This window comes from Erythrolamprus reginae, chromosome 1, assembly GCF_031021105.1.
Source record: "Erythrolamprus reginae isolate rEryReg1 chromosome 1, rEryReg1.hap1, whole genome shotgun sequence".
In the NCBI taxonomy this organism is placed as follows: Eukaryota; Metazoa; Chordata; class Lepidosauria; order Squamata; family Dipsadidae; genus Erythrolamprus; species Erythrolamprus reginae.
Genome location: NC_091950.1, coordinates 94,773,839 through 94,796,399, shown reverse-complemented (window position 1 = coordinate 94,796,399; position 22,561 = coordinate 94,773,839). Strand labels below are relative to the sequence as shown.

General features: G+C 40.8%; 1 protein-coding gene across 2 annotated transcripts in view; it reads right to left on the bottom strand.

Moving 5' to 3' along the window:
• Positions 1-22,561, bottom strand: part of LRP4 (LDL receptor related protein 4) — a 161,211-nt gene that overhangs the window by 62,975 nt on the left and 75,675 nt on the right. For both annotated transcript variants that reach the window (XM_070760026.1, XM_070760034.1), the window contains exons 3-5: positions 9,489-9,605; positions 7,857-7,970; positions 5,866-5,982 (exon numbers count right to left, since the gene is read on the bottom strand). In XM_070760026.1, the coding sequence (XP_070616127.1) occupies positions 5,866-5,982; positions 7,857-7,970; positions 9,489-9,605 (348 nt within the window). The remainder of the gene's footprint in view (positions 1-5,865; positions 5,983-7,856; positions 7,971-9,488; positions 9,606-22,561) is intronic.

The following is a 22,561-nucleotide window of genomic DNA, read 5'->3' as shown; positions in this document are numbered from 1 at the left end:
AAATAAATAAATAAATAAATAAGTGTGATAGGACACACCAGGAATTTGTCTTGGTGCATATGCTCACCAAACCCATGCCTCCAACACAGCTAGGTTTCTGAAGAAAATACGTATTTTAATAACCGACAGGAAAAGTACAGCCAATGCAAAGGGGGAGAGTGAAATTGGCTTCCTCTCCAAGACTTTCCTGGCTCTGAAATCTTTACAGCTCTGGCTTTTTGCCCGCTCTCATTATCTCTGAAGATAAAAGACAAATCCCACCCCACTCCAGCACCACCCCCAGGATTCCCCACCCTTGCCCTTCAGGAGCTGGACGCCTTTTATTGTCTTCTCCCTCCAAACCTTTTGAAGTTTCCTCCTGTCTAGAAGGCATATTATGAGAAATGCCCTTGAGGCAGGGGGGAGGGAGGGGGGAGACTTTGCCTGTCTGCTGAGAATCCAGTTAACTCCTCAGATATGGGAGGAAGGGCCGAAAGGGAAAACTGAATGAAAGTGGGAGCTAATCTGGAAAGGGAGCAGCAATTCACAAAGGTTGGAGCCGGTTTCCCTGATATCAATAACAAGTGTGTTTGCAATAGATCAAGTGCACCCAGACTGGGAGAAAGGCAACAAAGAGAGGTGGAAATCGTTCATCAAAATAACTTCCTCTGAAGTTGGGATGGGGGTTGCCTACAACAAACGATCTCCTCTCTGATCATTTACTTTAACGTAGACACTTAAGCCTTGTTCAAAGTCCTAATAATTAGAAAACAAACAGAACCCCTTCAGTCTACTTGAAGATACCACAGTACAAGGCTACAAAACAAACTAGGCTTCACAAGGAGCTCCAATGATGAAACCACTCGCAGAGTACTTTGTTCCTGTTTCGAATGTATCGTTTATCAGCAGGAAGACTCTAATCCAGGAAGCCCCCAATGGCATTTGCACAATACAGTGGTACCTCTGCTTACGAACTTAATTCGTTCCGTGACCAGGTTCTTAAGTAGAAAAGTTTGTAAGAAGAAGCAATTTTTCCCATAGGAATCAATGTAAAAGCAAATAATGTGTGCGATTGGGGAAACCACAGGGAGGGTGAAGGCCCTGTTTCCACCCTGGAGATTCCTAGAGAAGCCACACAGAGGCTTCTCCCCGCCTTTTCCGGTCCTGCTTCCTCCAAAGAGATTCCTAGAGAGGCCCCATGGAGGATTCTCCCCGCTTTTTCCTGTCCTGCTTCTTCCCAGGAGATTCCTAGAGAGGCCCCACGGAGGCTCCTCCCCACCTTTTCCAGCCCTGTTTCCTCCCGGGAGATTCCTAGAGAGGCCCCACGGAGGCTTCGCCCTGTCTTTTCCGTTTACAGTTTCAGAGGCTTGGGTTTGTAAGTGGAAAACAGTTCTTGAAAAGAGGCAAAAAAATCTTGAAACCCGGTTCTTATCTAGAAAAGTTCATAAGTAGAGGCCTTCTTAGGTAGAGGTACCACTGTATCAGGCCAACAACTAACATCAATTCCTAATGGAAAGCCAACTGGTCTGCAGAATGCCTAGACCAGTGATGGTGATCTTTTCGGCATCAAGTGCCCAAACCGGAACGTGCACGCTGCAGCCCTGGAAACTTGACCAGCTGGGCAGTGTGCATTCATACATGGCCCCTCTTGTCTCCTGGTTTCTGGCGTGTGCATGCACGCTGGCTAGCTGGTCTTCATGCATGCTAGTACCAGGAGGGCGAACCTATGGCACACGTGCCAGAGGCAGCACACAGGGCCTTCTCTGTGGGCATGCGCGTGTTTGCCAGTTGCTCTTGTGGTTTCAGGCACATGCATGTACACCAGCCAGCTGCATGCCAAAGCACTGGAAATGTGAACACCAGGTGGCTAGTGCATGCCTGCCCTTTGGGTATCCAGGGCTCCAGCACGCACAAAGATCAACTAGCTGGTGCACATAGGCATGCCGGAAACCACAAGAGCACTGCGTTTCATAGGTTCGACGTTGTGGGCCTAGACATAGGAAGACATATAAATGACCCCACAAAAAAGATGCCAGGTTTTGAACTACATCACATCAACAATGGATAATCCTGAATAGGATCCACACCTTATATGGCATCTGCTAGGACTTTCTGTATAAATGGGGCTCAGCATCCTTCCCTTAGTGGGGCTACGGGGTCCCATGTTGAAATGTAATCACATTAACCGGCTGTAAGCTGAGAGCTTATATCGGTCCAGTATCCAATTGGGTTTTACTAATCCAGTTGAAATGTTAATTTTTTTAATAATAAATTTTATTATTTTTTTATAATAATAACAGATACACACTACAGTACATAAAACACAGTGCACAGTGATACGTTGAAATGTTAATTTATATTTCTAGTCCATGTATGATATGCCATATGCTAAATATTATTTTGAGCAAAATGTTATTTCCAACATAACTCTGTTTCTGCATGGTTTTGAATTAACATTATGAATGGAAGTTGTGATATGGTCAATTTTCTTTCCATGCCTTATTTAAGACACTCATTATCACATAGAATCTTGTGTGTACACCCAAGTTACTTGCAGGGCTATCATTTGAAACCTAGGTTCTTTTATCTTTTCTCCTAGGCCAGGGGTAGGCAAAGTTGGCTCATCTATGACTTGTGGACTTCAACTCCCAGAATTCCTGAGCCAATTATGCTAGCTGAGGAATTCTGGCAGTTGAAGTCCACATGCCATAGAAGAGCCAACTTTGCCTACCCCGTCCTAGGCTATTCCATCCTAACTGAGGAAGGATGTTTACCAAATTAGACACACACACCCCAACTAAATTTAAAATGTGAATAGGCAAATTGGAGCAAACAATGAGCAAACTAGCAAAAAAATATAACAGAAGCATTTAAAAATACTAAATTAAAGCAAATATATGAATAATAAAATTATGGATCAAATGAAGCAATTGCAGTGCAACTATAAATTCATAATAAGCATTACATAAAAATAATAATAAATGGTTTAATGAATATTGGTACAAATCAGTGTGTGTGTGTGTGTGTGTGTGTGTGTGTGTGTGTGTGTGTGTGTAGGAATGTATGTATGAAAGTCCAACCCTTACTAACTCAGCTTCCAATGTAGGCACATTTACATTGCACTTCAAATATTTAATCCCAAAAATCTCAATCCATCTTTGAACCACATTCAGATTCAAATAAAAATACCAAATGTTCAGTTTCAAAAGTTAGAAAAGTTCAGATCCAAATAGGATCCCCCCAGCCCCTCATATAAGCAACATCAGAATAAAATAGCCTGTTTTGCCATCTTAGAAAGGGGGCTACAAGGTCAGAATTAGAAGGAATTCAGGAACTGTCCCTAATCATCCAAAAAAAATGACCTTTATTCTGTGACATGACTTTCATTCACTCTTTTATCACTTAGCGGCAAAGGCATGCCATCTCATGACCTGATTGGTTACTGTGCACCTGTTCGCCTCCTCCCTTCATTGGTTGTTTATTACATCCTAAGGCCCACCAATTAAAAGTGACACTGTACTTGATGGATTGTTAGGTCAAAACATTGTAAGCTTCTTTCATCCTTGCCTCTTGATTAGTTTTCACATATCTGGACTCTTCTATCAGTAACAAAGTTATAACATCCCCCAACTCCTCATTTTCTGGTTTTGGATCCCATCCCACTCCATTCCTCCACTTCCTTGATAATTCTGTATATAATTAAGTTGTGATTCTCACCTTAGTACCAAAGGTCTTATGTATACTATTATATGTAAACTATTCATTTAGTGACCATTCAAAGTTACACTTTGTTAGTTAGCGTCATTTGGTCCTATGATTGTTGCTGCATCCCCAGGGTCACATGACAAAAATTTGGGCACTTGGCAATGAGCATGTATTTAACGCAGTTGCTGTGACCTCCATTTGTACCTTCCCAAATGGCTTCCTTGAAAGCAAAGATGGGGGGGGGGGAGAGAAAGGGATTTACTTAATGACTATACAATTCATCCAGTGGTGAAATCCATTTTTTTTTACTACCAGTTCTGTGGGCGTGGTGTCGCTTGGTGGGCGTGGTTTGGTGGGCATGGCAGGGGAAGGACACTGCAAAATCTCCATTCCCACCCCACTCTGGGGCCAGCCAGAGATAGTATTTGCTGATTCACTGAACTACTCAAAATTTCCACTACTAGTTCTCCAGAACCTGTCAGAACTTGCTTGGTTTCATCCCTGAATTCACCTAATAACTACAGCAAAACAAGTTGTAAAATCTGGCATGACTCACTTAACCACTGCCTCACTTAGTGATGGGAGTTCCAATCCCAGTTGTGGCTGAAAGCCAAGGATTACCCATAGGCAGAATTTAGAAAGAAAAAAAGTCTGTAATATTTATTTATTTATCATTCATTCATTCATTCATTCATTCATTCATTCATTCATTCTTTCATTCATTCATTCATTCATTCATTCATTCATTCTTTCTTTTATTCTTTCTTTCTTTCTTTCTTTCTTTCATTCATTCATTCATTCATTCATTCATTCATTCATTCATTTAGATTTGGATGCCGCCCCTCTCCGAGGACTCTAATAAAAATATACTAACAAAGCAAAATTACTGTATTTTTTGGAGTATAAGATGCACCTTTTACCCCCCTAAAAGAGGGTGGAAATGTAGGTCCACCTTATACAGCCATTTTTGGCCTCCCAAAGCCCAGCCCCCGCATCCCATTTTTGTGAAAAACTGCTCTTTTTTTCCCAAAAATTGAGGTGTTTTGGCCTTTCCCCAGCCCGCAGGAGCACTCTGCAGACTTCCCAAACCCTACACACTCAATTTTTGCAAAGAAAGGGTAAAAAATGGGCCTTTTTGTAAACATAAGAGTATTTTTTGCCTTTCCTCAGGTCCCAAGAGCACTCGGCAGATTTCCCAGGTCCTCTATGTGCCCCCCCTTTAAAAAAAAAAGGGGTGAAAAATGGGTTTTGTTTTTGTGGGGTGTGCAGAGGGTTTGGAAGGCCTGCAGAGTGCTCATGGGGCTTGGGAAGGCAAAAATGTCTGTTTTTGCAAAAAAGGGGGCACACAGGGGATTTGGGAGTGATTCTGGAGTCCGGGGAGGACAAAACCTTTTTTTCCTTCCTTACTTCTTTGAAATTTTGGTGCATCTTATAGTCCAAAAAACACAGTAAATACTATATACTTCTCATTGATACACAGTAAAATTAATCAAAACATACTTTACTAAAGTTCAAAGTTACTGAAGTAGGGTAAAAACAGTCTTCTGTTAGAACACCATTTGTCTTCTCATTTCAAAATACTGCATCCTAATCGAGTTTCATGAGAAAATAATTGATTTTACAAGGATTATACAACATTAAATGTATTTCAACAACCCTAATTCAAATTGGAGTACATAATATATAATTTCTTTAAATAAACAGGCCAGGAAAAAAGTCACAATTTAAAATGTGGTCAGTTTCTTTTAAAAATGGAATTTAAAATTCTTGAACTTTTCGGTGGGGGATTCTTCAATGAAAAATCTGGTAGGGGCTTTTTCATTTATCAGAATCAATTAAAAAAATTACTGTTGAGAGAAGATGTTGTTCTTCCGGGACAGAAATAAAAGAGCAGCCTCAACAGCTGTAGTAACCGATACTCATGATCATTTTCAAAGCTTAGAAGCAGATGCTTTTATCAAATGAAGGAAGGGTGATGTCATTTCAAGTAGCTCTTTTGATGGCAAAATGCCTGCAGAGATTTGCACTACCAGTTAATATATTTTTTTAATCCTACACAGCAAGGCTAAGGCCAATAGGTGCTTACATCATAAAAGGAAAAGAAAAACCTGGCACAAATTCCCAGAAGCAGAACACGTGGGGCTTAAATGCTAGAAGCAACAAGAAAGAGAAGGTACTTACGGCAGTTCTCTTCATCCGACCCATCCTTGCAATCAGTATCACCATCACAGAACCAGTGCTCAGCTATGCAGCTACCATCAGTGCAGCGAAACTCTTTGTCTGAACACTTCCTCATATCTGCAACAGAAAGAATACCTTAGGGCAGTGATCCTCAACCTGGGGTCAGGCCCCTTTGGGGGTTGAATGACTGTTTCACAAGGGTTGCCTAAGACAGTGTTTCCCAACCTTGGCAACTTGAAGATATCTGGACTTCAACTCCCAGAATTCCCCAGCCAGCATTCTGGCTGGGGAATTCTGGGAGTTGAAGTCCAGATATCTTCAAGTTGCCAAGGTTGGGAAACACTGTCCTAAGACCAGGGGAAAAGACAAATTTCCCATGGTGTTAGGAACTAAAGCTTCTATCCTGGCCTTGGAACATATTTTTACAATCCGACCAATCAGGCGTTTACAGTGGGGGTGCCCCTCTGACCTTCCTGCCAATCAGCTTAAAGCTCTGTTGGTTGAATTGGTGCTAGGCTTATGGTTGGAGATCACCACAACATGAGAAACTGTATTAAGGGGTCGCGGCATTAGAAAGGTTGAGAACCACTGGCTTAGGGAAAAATAGCAACAACACTTAGACTTATACTGCTTCATACATGCCCCCTACATGGCATTGGACCAGAATACCTCCGGAACCGTCTTCTGCTACACAAATCCCAGCAGCCGATAAGGTCCCACAGAGTTGGCCTTCTCCAGGTCCCGTCGACTAAACAATGTCGTCTGGCGGGCCCCAGGGGAAGAGCCTTCTCTGTGGCGGCCCCAGCCCTCTGGAATCAACTCCCCCCAGAGATCAGAACTGCCCCCACCCTTCTTGTCTTTCGCAAATTACTTAAGACCCACCTGTATTGCCAGGCATGGGGGAATTGGGACATCTCTCCCAGGCTTTTATAGTTATATGTATGACATGCATGTGTTGCATGGTTTTTTAAATGATGGGTTTTTTAGATGCTTTTTTAATATCAGATTTGTTTACATTGTCACACTGTTTTATTATTGTTGTGAGCCGCCTTGAGTCTTGGGAGAAGGGCGGCATACAAATCTAATAAATTATTATTATTATTATTATTATTGTTGTTGTTGTTGTTGTGCTTTGCAACCCACTCTAAAAGAGGTTTACAGAGTTAGCATATTGCCTCCAACAACAGGACTGTCCTCATTTTACCAATCTTGGAAGGATGAAAGGCTGAGTGAACCTTGAGCTGGAATTGAATCTCTGACAGTGGGCAGAGTTATCCTGCAATACTGCATTCTAACCACTATGCTGCCACCACAGCCCTTCCCTTCCCTCACAGCTGCAATTGAAAGTTTTTGAAAATCTTTCCCATCCCCAAACCTTCCAATATTACAATTGCACAGAATAATGACTTCTTGATGAGTGTCGATTTTTTTTACAGAGATAAACTGAAGCTGTACTACAATACAGTTTGATGTGGCATGGAAGAGACATAGCACAACCCTCCCAAAAAACACCCCAATTTCCCAACCCATCAAGCAAACTAACTTAACTTTTTCCATGGAGCCTGAAGCTTAGATGTATCCTAATCTCATTTTCCCTCCACAGGCCTCAAAGCCCCAGAAGGTGTAAATTGCCAAACTGCAGCTGCAAATGGTCAATAAACTGAAAAGGGGAATGGGCTTTCTTTAAGCATATTGGAACAAATCACTCTCCCCCAAACCTTGGCTACTACAGTGACATTATCACCTTGTTGCTTCAGCTGCAAATTGGTTTTCATTTGATTTGAGAACGGCCCATTTGCTTCTGGCACAGACAACATCAAAGTCTTTATAAAGAACAAAATATATGTTCTTTATGAAGACTTTGATGTTAGGACTGAAACCTATGCAAAAGCTCTATTCCAATCATCCGTGCTTATAATTATTATTTTTCTCCTGTCGTTTGGCCCTCCAAAATGCTAGATTTTGCTCCTACCCACAACCAGGTTACTAACCGCACTGTTCGTCACTGTTGTCGCCACAGTCGTTGTCCCCATCGCAGTGCCATAGGCTGCGTATGCAGTATCCATTCTGACAGGAGAACTCGTCTTCCTCACATTCCCGGGGAGCTGCAAAAACACAACCCACAAAAATACACGTCAAACATAGCACTGTGGTTTACTCAATCAACAGAAGCCTATCTATACCAAAAAAGTTTAGGAACACCTATTAATGTAATTCCTTATTATACATTTATTTTGTTCATTTAATTTCTCTGAACCTATTACAAGACTATTTTAAAATAAAATGAAACAATAAAATACAATAATCTCAGGGACCGCCTTCTGCTGCACGAATCCCAGCGACCAGTTAGGTCCCACAGAGTGGGTCTTCTCCAGGTCCCGTCAACTAAACAATGTTGTTTGGTGGGGCCCAGGGGAAGAGCCTTCTCTGCGGTGGCCCCGGCCCTCTGGAACCAACTCCCCCCGGAGATTAGAATTGCCCCTACCCTCCTCGCCTTTTGTAAGCTCCTTAAAACCCACCTCTGCCGTCAGGCATGGGGGAACTGAGATACTCTTTCCCCCTAGGCCTTTACAATTTATGCATGGTATGTTTGTTTGTTTGTATGTATGATTAGTTTTACAATAAGGGTTTTTTAGTTGTTTTAGCATTGGATTTACATGTTGTTTTTTATTATTGTTGTTAGCCGCCCCGAGTCTACGGAGAGGGGTGGCACACAAATCCAATAAATAAAATAAATAAATAAAATAAATAATATCCCAATTAGCCCATGTCATTGTGAATACAACTGTTGGAAAGCATACTAAATAAATAGCCCAGGAAACATGTAATATTTATAAAAGCTTGATCTCAGTGTAATGCAAATTCCAAAGCATAATTTTATAAGCAATACACATCTTCAGCTGGAATTCACCAACTAGGATTAAGATAGCAGAATAAGACAACTTAAAAATGTTTGCACAAATGTGTCCACCTGCCAAAAGTCAAGTTTTGTAGTATATTGAGGAACATCACAAATCTAATTACTGAAGTTAGAGCAAACTCACATAACTAGGGTTTTTTTTTAACATACACCATCTATTCCAGTTATGGCGAACCTTTTTTCCCTCGGATGCCGAAAAAGCGTGGGTGTGCACTATCATGCATGTGTAAGTGCCTGCACCCATATTTCAATGCCTAGGGAGGGCAAAAACAGCTTCCCCTGCCCTCTGGAGGCCGTCTGGAGGCCGGAAGTGGTCTGTTTCCCAACTTCTGGTGGGCCCAGTAGGCTCGTGTTTCGTTCTCCCCAGGCTCCAGGGGCTTCCCTGGAGCCTTGGGAGGGTACAAATGCCATCCTCCATCCCCCTGGAGGCTCTCTGGAAGCCAAAAAAGCCCTCCCAGAGCCTCTGTGCAAGCCAAAAATCAGCTGACTGGCACACACATGCCCTTTGGAGCTGAACTAGGGCAACAGCTCACATGCCAGCAGATTTGGCTCCGCGTGCCACCTGTGGCACCTGTACCATAGGTTCGCCATCACTGATCTATTTTAACAGCTACTCTACTGCTTAACCAACTCCAAAAGCTGACTGCAGGTCCAACAGTGACATTCTGTTTGTTCTCATAAAGGAACTGTGCGTTTAACGTACGGCAGTCCTGCTCGTCAGAATCATCCTCGCAATCATTGTCTCCATCACAGACCCATGATCGACGGATACATTTGCCATTGTCACAGTGAAAATCCAGGGATGAGCAAGTAGGCAGCACTGAAAAGTAGGGAGGAGAAAAAGAAACAATGAAGAACATTTAATAAGTTTGGCTACATTTACTTCTTAAGTCATGCACACATGCCAAAGACATAAAGTAGTAATACTACTAGTAGTAGTGCTAATTATATTTAGTTATAATTAAAATATAAAATGTTCTAATAATTATAATTATTCTTCAACCAGAGGGTCTTTGGTTTATGGAATTCACTTCCAGAAGAGGACATGACAGCTGTCAGCCTTGATAGCTTCAGGGCAGGATTGGACAGATTCATGGATGCCAAGTGAATCGGTGGTTATTGAATTGGATGTCCATGTGCTGCCTCTATGTTGGTTGAGGCAGGCAGGATTCCATTGAGTACCATTTGTTGGGGGTCAGGGGAAAGGGAGGGTCTTGCCTTTTCTTTCTGCTCAAGATCCCCATGGACAATTGGTGGGCCACTGTGTGACACAGAATGCTGGACTCGATGGGCTTTGGCCTGATTCAGCATGGCTCTTCTTATGTAATTGTAATGAGAGCCAGTTTGGTGTAATGATTAAGGCACCAGGCTAGAACCCAGGAGACCTTGAGTTCTATTCCCGTCTAGGCACAAAGCCAGCTGATCTCAGACCAGTCATTTTCTCTTAGCCCTACAGTGGCACTGGCAAACCATTTCCAAAAATATTGCCAAGAAAACTGCAAGGCAGCCTCTGAGAATTGGACCCAACCGAATGGAAGAAAATAATTATAATGTATAATGTAGTAATAATTATAATTAGTCCACTAGTATTACTAATAAAAAGCATGAAGGGATGGGAAATACCGCCATATAAATAACTTCCCAAACTTAATGTTCAGTTTGATTCTTTTTAAGATCAGTTTGTACTCAGAATAACAAGTAACAACTTGGTGATATCACTAAAAGTGAGCTAAAATTGTGCTAAAAGAACAGCCAAGTTCCCTTTTTCTGTGCCAGATAATACTGTTGAAGTGTTATCAAAAACATATAACTTCCTGATAAATTATAAAATGGAAGTAGAAATGGTCAAAGGAAACATGATTAGTTGGGCAAAAAATATTGTACACAGTATATATATATATATTGATCAATGGGAGACAATTTGGACAAAAAATTACAAACTAACGAAATCAACTGCGTACAAGGAAAACATTTTAAAGATGTTTTATAGGTGGCATATATCACCATCAAGACTAGTCCAAATTTACCCCAAATTAAAACCGGACTGCTGGAGGTGCAGGAACAAAAATGGAACATTTTTCCACATGTGGTGGACTTGTCCCGAAATTAGGAAAATTTGGAGTAAAATTAGATCGTGGATTTACGCAATAAACAAAGTTAAACTTCAACTAAAACCGGAGATCTTTCTTCTAGGCATAATAGATTCTAAAACTTTTTAAAAAAGCATTACTATTTGATACAACATGTAATTACTGCAATCAGGATTTGCATAGCACAAAATTGGAAGAAAGAAGACACACCAACGGAAAGAGACATGATTAGGAAAATTCTTGACTTTGCAGAATCTGACAAACTAAGACAAGAACTTAAAAACAATAATCAATCTTGCCATAATGACACGTGGGATGATTTTTACACTTGAGTTGACAATAGGAAAAAGAATAGCTGTAAATAATGTATATACTAAGTTGTTGGATTTTAGAACCTAGAAATAAGCTAAAATTAAGTCTATAATTGATTAGGATAATAAATATTGCTTCAATGCCAATGTTAAACCGAGTCTGCGGAGAGGGGCGGCATACAAATCCAATAAATAGATAGATAGATAGATAGATAGATAGATAGATAGATAGATAGATAGATAGATAGATAGATAGATAAATAAATAAGAATCGCTGTTGCTATAGACCGTGGAAACACACAAGGAATGAACTGTCTCAGTCAGTGTTTCCCAACTTTGGCAACTTGAAGATATTTGGACTTCAAGTCCCAGAATTCCCCAGCCAGCATTTGCTGGCTGGGGAATTCTGGGAGTTGAAGTCCAGATATCTTCAAGTTGCCAAGGTTAGGAAACACTGGTCTAAGTTACAGTTCGGGAGGGGGGAGGGCTAGGGATATGTGTTGTACTGTCTCTGTATCAGACATAATGCAATAGAAGATGTAAACACATGATGAAACACTCATGGTCTTGTTTTAATATGTATATATTTAATAAAATTTTCTAATAAAAAAAGAAAAAAAATACTGTTGAAGAGGTTACTGAAAGTTATGCCAACTGTCAGCTGTAGTTGCAGTCAGATCAATTTAGCCTATTAAGTGGGGGAAGAAACAGTCGATGCTCTCAATATGGTTCTTATTTGAAATTGTGGTGAATTAAAATAGACATGAATTTTCAAAGTAGGAACATAAGCCCTGGCCAACGTTCTACACTTACGTTTTATTTCAAACAGAAATACAAAAGAACAATTTCTCTGTATCTGTTAATTACTTCAGTCCTGAAAATCTGCCCCTCTTTCATTCTGCCGTGAATACTAATCCACTTCTTCTGAAAACCTGAAACATTAATTTCCCCCTATCATGTTAGATTAAAACAACTTCTGAGTTCTTCAACACCCGCCAAAGCACCAAGCAGAATTGTCAGGTTTTCCATTGCACACTTCCAAAACAATAGTGCCGCAGAATATTTGGGAACAGATAAATCCAATTTCCAGTGATCTGTGGTCCAATGCACAGAATGAAAGAAAGGCCTTATATCTGAATTCTTAGAATCTCACCTCACTCAAAGCCGGCGAAAAAAGTCGGCATCAAAATGCTGCCCCATCCCATGAGATTCCATCCAGTGACCTCCTCCATCAGTTAATAAAGGTAGCCCGCGACTTGCAACGGTTCATTTAGTGACCGTTCCAAGTTACAAAGGCACAGAAAAAAATTACTTATTGTTGTGGTTAGCTCTGGCCCAGCTCCTGCCCCAAGGAATGTGCAGGTGGATGTGGGGGAAACATCCACATGCCGCAGGTCTGTTTTGCTCCCGATGGAATCTGCCGACGAAGCCTCCTCTGACCAAGGAAGCGTGAGTGACAGGGAAGAGGGGAGTTTGGCAGACAGCCCAGGAGGAGATCAATCATCTGTATCATCCCTGGATTCTGAACAAGAATTAATGACACACCCACGCATGCGTAGAGTGATGCATAGGAGACAACAACTGAAGGATTATTACAAGAGAAAATAAGGCCACCTGTGGTTGGGTGGGGCTGCTGTAATTAGTGCTACAGATAAAAGAGCAGCCTGGTGTTTTAGCCTCATGGCAGTTTATCTGATTCATTGTTTCGTCAAGATCGTGGTTTTTGTGCTGTTCAAGATTGCGTGTGGACTCTCTGGACTTTAGAATTGGACTCAATTTCCCAGTTATTGGGTGAGCAATTGGATTGCATTTAACCTGTGCCTTGTGTGTACCAGAAAATCCCTTCGACATTTAAAAAGGGAGCTTTTTCTGTTTATAAAAACTTTTGGGTTTTCCTTTTATCATGTGGTGTGTGTCTTCCTGGACTAATTATCCTGTAATTACGGGCGGTTGAAACACGCCGGCAGAACACTTATGAACATTTTTCAGTTACTACCTTTTCAGTGTCCCCCATGGTCATGTGATCAAAACTGAGACGCTTGGCAACTGGTTCATATTTATGATCATTGTTGTGTCACAGGATCCCTTTTGGGATCTTCTGACAAGCAAAGTCATTGGGGAAGCGAGATCCACTTAGCAACCAGATTTACAGTAGTCCCTCGCTATACCGCGCTTCACCTACTGCGGCTTCACTTCATCGCGGGTTTCTGAGGAAGTTGATCGGCAGATTTAAACAGCCCGCCGAACTCGATTGGCAGGTTTTTCAAAAAAATATATATCTAAAATTGTAAATACAGTATTTAAATACTGTATCTAAAATAAATACTGTGTGGGAAGGGTTTATAAACACTTAAAACAATGAAAACTTACCAAACAATTACAATATAAATACTTAAATAAGTACTATCAGTCGATAAATTCCCCATCGCGGATTTCACCTATCGCGGCCGGGTCTGGAACGTAACACCAGCGATAGGTGAGGGACTACTGTACTAACTTATCAACTGCTGTGATTCACTTAACAACCGAGGCAAGAAAGGTCGTAAAATGAGGCAAAATTCACTTAGCAAATGTCTCACTTAACATGTTGGACTCAATTGTGGTCGTATGTTGAGGACTACTGGCAGGATTTCATGGTCTTTGGATGTCTACAGGCCACACTAAGCTGCCTTGGAGGTTCCTCCCCTTCATTTTTTTTAAAACATTGAAAGTTCCCACTTCGCATGTGCAGTAGCGCTCCCTTTTTTTCTCTGAAGACAATGAGCAAAAGGAAAAACGTATGTAATCTTGACACGTGGAAGTGAGAAACAAAACAATAGCAATAGCGCTTAGATTTTGTACAGCTTTGCAGTGTTCTGCAACCCCCGCTTGGAGGTGTAACTATATTAAAAGTTTATTCTGAGCTGGTCTTAAATAGGGTCTCGCTACCTATAGAGTGAGAACCTCAATTCAATGTTCTCATATTGGCAGCAACTTTCCAGGATTAGTAATGCCTAGCCCTTCAACTTATTTTTACAGAATCAGCATGTTGCCCCCAACAATCTGGGTCCTCATTTTATCTGGGTCCTCTCGGAAGGATGGAAGGCTGAGTCAACCTTGGCCTTGGTGAGATTTGAACTGCTAAACTGCAGCCAGCCAGCCAGCAGTAGTACTACACTGCGTCACCAGGGCTCAGTGACGTATTTATCAGGTGACAGTCCCAAGCCTTGTGATATTTTTAAATGCCTTTGACAAGATTCTAAAAAGAAAAGAAAAGAAAACAAAACACAACAACCCACCTTTCTGCTATCTTTCTGTTTATCCTAAATTTTGTTTGATAGCCAATATCTTTAAGTTTTTATTAATATTGATTGTTTCCTCATTGCTTATTTGGCTTCTATAATGATCATTAAGTGTTGTACCTCATGATTCTTGACAAATGTATCTTTTTCTTTTATGTACGCTGAGAGCATATGCACCAAAGACAAATGCCTTGTGTGTCCAATCACACTTGGCCAATAAAGAATTCTATTCTATTCTATTCTATATTCTATTCCATCCCATCCCATCCTATCCTTTCCTATCCTCCACCATTGGAAACCTCCAAAATCCACACCATGGGTTTTCATTCCCCAGTATTTCCCAACTCTTACAGCCTATGCCAAATGAGGAGGCATCGCTTCTAAATATTCATATGAGGCACCAAAGTTAGTATTTGGCTTCAGATTTTCTTTCTTAGGTCTTCCTCACAGCTGTTATCATTCCCATTCAATCAGGTGGTCCTTGACGTATAACCTGTAGCTTAGTAACTTAGCCAAAGCTACAAGGAACCGCAAAAGGTACTTATGACTCAATTCCAAAGTTCTGATAGCCGCACACGTGACAGCATTTTCGGCTGTGGCAACCAGCCTGCATTTATGGCTATTTGAAATGTCCCATGGTCTCATGACTCCACTTTTGCTCAAAGCTGGCCTTTACTTTAGCTTTTTTTGGCAAAAACAGCCCAGAGCAAAACAACGGGCTTGTTTTACGCATTTGTACATGATGTCCTATTGTACAATCATCATGACTTATGACCATAATGGTTAGTCCATGTTATAGGAATAAGTTGAGGGCTACTGGTATTAAGCAAATCAAGATAATCATTTTCTTACTGAAGACAGGCTAGAATGATTTTTGCATAACATCTCTTTCCCCCGGCTCACTCCTTCACTCTCCAAGCTAGAAAATGAAAATCTTTCTGGATGCTTCTGAACATTCCTTTTCAGCATTTTGGGAGAAACTTCTGGAAGAAAAAGTAACATGCTGAGCCACTTGAACAAAGTGGAGGTCCTACTCCAGATGTGTCTTCAATGGAGTAGAAGATCTTATCTCATTTAATTTCTTCTTCTTCTTTAACAGTTTTTATTGGGCTCCTTGTGGTGCTGAGAAGTTAAAATAGGTCTGAGGAAAATCCATGCGGTATATTTTATAGAGTTAGAAGATAATCATTTTTCCTTTTGATTAAACAAGGGAAGATGTATGGATTTTGCAGAGGTATCGAGCAACGTGCACATTTGTTGCTATATAAATTAACTTTCTAAACTGAGTATGCCCATATAACTATTGAATTAGATTAGCCCCCGTCTTCTCTCCCTCTCTCAGAACACCATTCATAAAGGCTTCCTCCTTGGGTTGCAATAAATTCTTCACCTGTGAGGATTGTGTTTTCAAGGGCTGCCAACTATTCTGAGGAGGAGGTGGAGGTGGAGGAGGAGGAGGAGGAGAAGAAGAGGAAGAAGAAGAAAGGATTTATACCTGGTAGCTGTGTCTTTCAAAAGAACAGGGTTTCCTTCAACTAGACAAGCAAGCAACAAGAAGAAACCCTTTCATCTCTGCCCAGTCTGCTGATGCTATCTTACAGCTGTCATCATCTGCAGCATAGCCCAATAGATAGGAAGAAAGGTGGTTTCTTTGCAAATAAATGGCCATTTGAACAGTTAGTGTTTCCAGTTTTCCGGTGAAATTGCAGCCAGGAACTAGCTCTGAAAATCTACTTTGGGATTTGCTTTGATTATGAAAAGCAGGTTTTAAAAATCATAAATAAATACACTAGCCATGGTTAACCTTACAGCTGCATTTTAATTATACTGATTGAAATTGTACAATACTTTGAAGCACAAAGTAGTTAAGTACTAATCAACCAAATGATTAGTATTTGCGGCAACTTAATTTAGGAGCTGTCAGCAGTAGTTCTCCTCAATACTGTGCCATCCAGGCACAGTCTCTACTATCTTCAGTCAACTTGGCCATCAGTGAGAATGGTTTAACCTACAATTTAGCTATGTAGATGCTCTCTTTTCTTTAAATTTTTACATTATAACCTGTGTGACCTCACAATTGGCCTTGACGGTAATCACAGATCTCCAGATACTTAATCCTTAAATCACCCTTTGGTTAAACTCTTGGCAGGATTCTCAGTTTGGCTAGCTTTGAATCTTTGCTGCAAACAACAAGAAAGTCTTGAAGACAACAGATGATTTCACAACTGCAGAGCAAAGAATTCAAGAGTGTATGCCCACATAACCTGCCCAGCAAAACCAAGTAGTGCCAATATCAACTACTCTTTTCTAAAATGGATTGAAAAGGTAAAAGATGGCATATATACACAATCACAATACCAGGGGTGGGCTTCAAAATTTTTAGCAATGGGTCTCTGTCTGGTTTCTGGGTGGGCATGGCTATGGAGGGTTTGGCCTAGTCAGCCTCGGTAAAGACATGCAGGGACTAGGCCATTTTAACCCTCCTCAGGCTATGGAGATTTTTCTCGAGTCTCCGAGAGGGCAGAAACTGCCTCTCTGGACCTCTAGATGCCCTCTGGAAGCTGGAAGTAGGCCCAGCCTTCCGGAGGCTCTGGGAGGCCTGTTTTTTGCTCACCCCAAGTTTCCGTGTCAGCCCTGCACTTACCTGGCTTGCGTGGGCTGCCGATCAGTTTCCAGTCACAATTCAAAGTGTTAGTTATGACTTATAAAGCCCTACATGGCATTGGACCAGAATACCTACGGGATCGCGTTCTGTCGCATGAATCCCAGCGACCGATTAGGTCCCACAGAGTTGGCCTTCTTCGGATCCTGTCGACTAAACAATGTTGTCTGGGACCTAGGGGGAGAGCCTTCTCTGTGGCGGCCACGGCCCTCTGGAATCAACTCCCCTCAGAGATCCGAATTGCCCCCACCCTCCTTGCCTTCCACAAGATGCTTAAGACCCATTTATGCCACCAAGCATGGGGGGATTAACTCCCTCCTCCCTACCTTCTGATTCAAGCATTTGTGAATGGTGTGATTGTGCTGACTTGTCTGTTTTTTAGTAAGTATGGGTTTTAATTTAGTTTCTTATCATTGGATTTGTATTTTATTGTATTGCTTTTGCTGTTGTGAGCCGCTTTGAGTCCTCGGAGAGGGGCGGCTTAGAAATCAATCAATCAATCAATCAATCAATCAATCAAATAAATAAATAAATAAATAAATAAATAAATAAATAAATAAATAAATAAATAAATAACAATAACAATAACAATAACAATAATTCAAAATGGACCATATGGAGACTCCTGGGAGTGAAGGGTGGGGAAGGCAGGACCAGTCGTAATATTTTGAATGTCTATGCGACGTTTCGGTGAAATCATATTCACCATCATCAAGCTGTAGGTTGTAAGCTTCGTGCTGTTGTAAATATAGTTTGTTTGCAACTGCCATTTGTTCCTTATAAATAGTGGTGGGGATGGAGATTTGGTTTGAATGTAGCAAATAGATTGGGTGGCTGTGTTTTAATGATTTGATTGGTTGGTGGAATCACATTTAGTTGGATTTGTATTTTATTGTATTGCTTTTGCTGTTGTGAGCCGCTTCGATTTGATTGGTTGGTGGAATCACATTTAGTTGAAGGATTGACATGGTGATGATTGTGATATGTTTTTTTGTTTAGGGCTGGTTTCCAAATTTCTGGTAGGCTAAATAAATAAATCCTTCAACACACCAGGGTGATTCGACATAAAAATATGTAACCCTTCCCTGATACAGAGCTGAAGGGATTGGATACTGTAGCCTAGAGGATAATTATCTGCCTTACAAGGCAAAGGTTGCAGGTTCAAATCCCAGTGGGTATGGCTTGCTGATGAGGCCAAAATAAGGCTGAAATAGATCTATCCTAGTCTACCTTAATTTTCAAATTCAGCAAAAAAACGTGACACACACACACACACACACATATATATATTGTCTTCTATTATAGATCCTTCCTTTTAACTAAATTGTTACGTTTCGATATACAGTACTAGTATTTATATTCTCCCCTTCCACCTGGAGTTTTATGCAACATACCCTGTTTTCCCCAAAATAAGACATCCCCTGATAATAAGCCCAATTGGGTTTTTTGAGTGCATGGCAATAAGGCCAAGCGCTTATTCCAGGGTTCAAAAAAAAAATAAGACAAGGTCTAATTTTGGGGGAAACACAGTAGCACTCCCTTCCTCTAATTTCCCCCCATAAATCTTTTGATACTAAAATAGTCTGAAGTTTATGGTTATTGCAAAGCTATCACCGTAACCTAATCTTCCTCAATCAGGATTGGGTAAGATACTTTCACCATAACTCCCATATTCCCTGATAGCTGACCATGCTGCTTTGGATTAATGAAAAATGTAGTCCAAACAGATGCTAGGTGTGGGAAGGTAGATGAAGCTCGAGATCAATGTTTGTCCAATTTGATAATTTGAATCACAAGGTTTTTGAATACAAGAAATCTGAAATGCTTTTATACACTTTCTTTTGCTGTCCCTCCATAGAAAGAAATGAATGGTCAACCCTGGGGTAATGTGGTATTCAATGCCTGCTCCCGGCTGCTGCCAGAAATTAAATTTACACCTGCAATTTAGGTAATCTAATCTTTATAGGATGATGAAGATTCCACAAACCTAAGACTGACTTCCAAACTCTCACTGGAGAAGAAATTGCATTCATTTGTACCGGCTACCTTGACAACCTGAGCCCTGGAATAAAACTGTAGATATAATTCATTTGTGTCTATATTTTCCCCCCAGCTCAGAGACAGTCAAGGAACCAAATCTGAAGTCTTTTTGAAAAGCTCGGTAAAGACATGCTCACATATTATCAACTGTTACTTTCCTGAGTCACAAAAACGTCAAATTCAAGTTCCACTCACACATTTCTCCTTTAGAAATGAAGTATGCAAAGCTATTTTAGCAACCCAGCTAATTTACATCAACTTTCATTATTAATCGTGCAAAACAATGCCTTTAATTAGGATACTAGTCTTTTAATGATAAAAGTCTGAATAGATTATTTTTCCTTAATAAATAATATGTTATGATTATTTAAAAAAACCAAAGGGAGGAAAATATGTCAGAAAAAATTGACACACACACACGTCTAGAAGTAAAAGCAAATCTCACACCAATTTCCTTCCCCCCCTAGACTGTCATCAAAATCACACTTATCTTTTGCAAATACCTTAGACAAACAAATCTTGAAACAAAAATGATGGGTGTGAAAACGTTGCTCTTCCTCCCCCTCCTCTGTTGACAAGTCCAAATGTGTTAGATTATATTTCCCATCATTCCTGGCCATTAACACATTTGGAAAGTGCATGGCAGCAAAGGAGGTCGAAACAATAGAAAAAAACATCTGTATTTTATATCAAGATCTCCATACAGAATTATCTTCCTGATAAGCAGAGTCTGAGAATGCACACTTACTGGGAAGGACACAATTCAGTCAACAGACAAGTAAATATTTTTTTCATGTGTTTGCGGACCATATAAGTGACCTTCCTAGGAGGGTCCACAGAAAGTAATACACCACATTTTTTTCTCAGCTTATAGTAATGGTACAAAGAGAAACTTTAGACATACATTATTTGAATTGTCAGGAGTGTGTGTGTACATTTTATGTTTCTTCAGACAGATCGCATAGATGCAGCAGTGTTTCAAAATGGCGTCTGTAAGTGATGTACGTTACAAGCAGCATGTCGTCATTGAATTTTTCACTGCGGAGAAAGAAACTGTTGGGAACATTCATAAATGTTTGCGTACTGTTTATGGAGAATCTGCAGTCAACAGAAGTACGGTTAGTCGCTGGTTAAATGGTTAGACATTTTGAGGATGACAAAGAGGTGATTTGCACAGTGCAGAAATGGCTTCGTGACCAGAACAAGGAGTGGAACCGACAGAGCATACACATCCTTGTGTCTCGCTGGAAGAAGGCCATAGAACGGGGCAGAGATCACGTGTAAAAATAGAGAGTGTAGAAGAAACATCATTCTTTCTTGTGTGTAAGTTTAATTGTGTTCAATAAATAATGGTTGAAGAAAAAAATGTGGTGCATTACTTTCTGGGCGACCCTCGTAGTTAATGGAGAACATGTCTCAACTCAGCTATGTTCAGAAATTTTATCACAGCACTAGGAAACTTGGCCATGTGCCTAAATAGCCATTATTCAGGAAAAACAGGCTTCCAAGGCTTTCTTCACTAAGATCAAGAGTCTCTTACAGCCTTTGCAAATGTCACAGTCTTTTGGAACATGTGTCCTTGTCCTGATGTTTCTCTTAAGAAAGCTTCACCAAATTTATAAACCTGCTGACCAACACTGAAAATTAAACACCACACCCATGTACATAATATGCATATGATCCTGGGAAGATTCGGCTGTTATTTGGCCCTATATGATTGTACTGGATGAAACTCTAAGAGCAAACTTCGGTCTCGTTAATTTTCCTCTGCATTGCCTCCCTGCTAATGTAAAGGACTACGTAAGGATCTCTCAAATATGTAAAATCTTTTTCAATCTAGCTTCATAGTGATTTACAGACCTAAGTGGTTTAATAGAGTCAGCATATTTCCCCAAACGATTTGGGTTCTCATTTTACCAACCTTAGAAGGATGGAAGGCTGAGTCAACCTTTGAGCTGGTGAGAATTGAACTGCTGAACTACAGGCAGCCAGAAGTCAGCAGACATAGCCTGAAGAATTGCATCATAATCACTGCGCCACCACAGCTGTGATTAAAGCACTCATTTAATCAGAAATCTCACTCGCTTCACCCGCGTGCGTGTCTATGTCACATTGCGCAAATAGCAATAGCATCTAGACTTATATACCACTTCACAATGCTCTACAGCCCTCTCTAACTGGTTTACAGAGAGTAAGCATATTGCCCCCAATAACCTGGGTCCTCACTTTACCGATCTTGGAACGATGGAAGGCTGAGTCAACCTTGAGCCTACTGAAATAAGATTCAGGAGGGAAGGTTTTTTTAATAGGAAAGTGAACTCAAGAACAATCTGAGGTTAGTTGGGGGGGGGGAATCAGAAACAACGTGAGAAAATATTATTTTACTGAAAGAGTAGTAGATGTTTGGAACAAACTTCCAGCAGACGTGGTTGGTAAATCCACAGTAACTGAATGTAAACATGCCTGGGATAAACATATATCCATCCTAAGATAAAATACAGGAAATAGTATAAGGGCAGAGTAGATGGACTATGAGGTCTTTTTCTGTCGTCAATCTTCTATGTTTCTATGCAGTACTTTACTCTAACCACTGCACCACCGAGGCTCTTACGATCTTTTACACATGTGCAGAAGCCTCTGTGCATGCACAGAGGGTTCGATGCCAGCTGCTTTCAAGGAGTGGCGATCGGAGGAGCAGTTCGGGGAGTGGCCAGCTGTCCACCACTGCTGGTTCAGTGAGCGGGGGCAAATTACCGCTACCAGTTCATGCAAACCAGTCCGTATCGGCAGCAACCCACCACTGGTTAGGGAAGATACCATATTGGCATAACTTGCCTGGCTTGCAAGAAACTAGATGACCACTTGATAGGATCAAAAAAATTAAGTCATCTCTATTTCTGTTCAGTCATCTAGTGGTCATCCATATTTTAGCAGCCTTGATAAGGCTTTAACTGGGAATTCTAAAAAGTCCTGTATACATTGCCACCCTTGTCAGAAAATAAAATAAAAATGAAATGCAAAAAAAAAAGTGCATATGAAGTGTAATACCACATAAGTGGGAGATGGGTAGCGATTCTTCATAAATAAACATACCACTTTTGGATTATTAATGATGAGGAAAAAAGAGATTTAGGAGAAATATGAAAAAAGTTATTAGTTGCGAAGTCATGTCCGACCCATCATGACCCCATGGACAATGTTCCTTCAGGCCTTCCTGTCCTCTACCATCCCCTGGACTCCATTTGAGCTCATGCCTACTGCTTCAGTGACTCCATCCAGCCACCTCATTGTCTGCCCTCTCGTTCTTCTTTTGCCCTCAATCATTCCCAGCATTTAGGCTCTTCTCCAGTGAGTTCTTCCTTCTCATTAGGTGGCCACAGTATTTGAGTTTC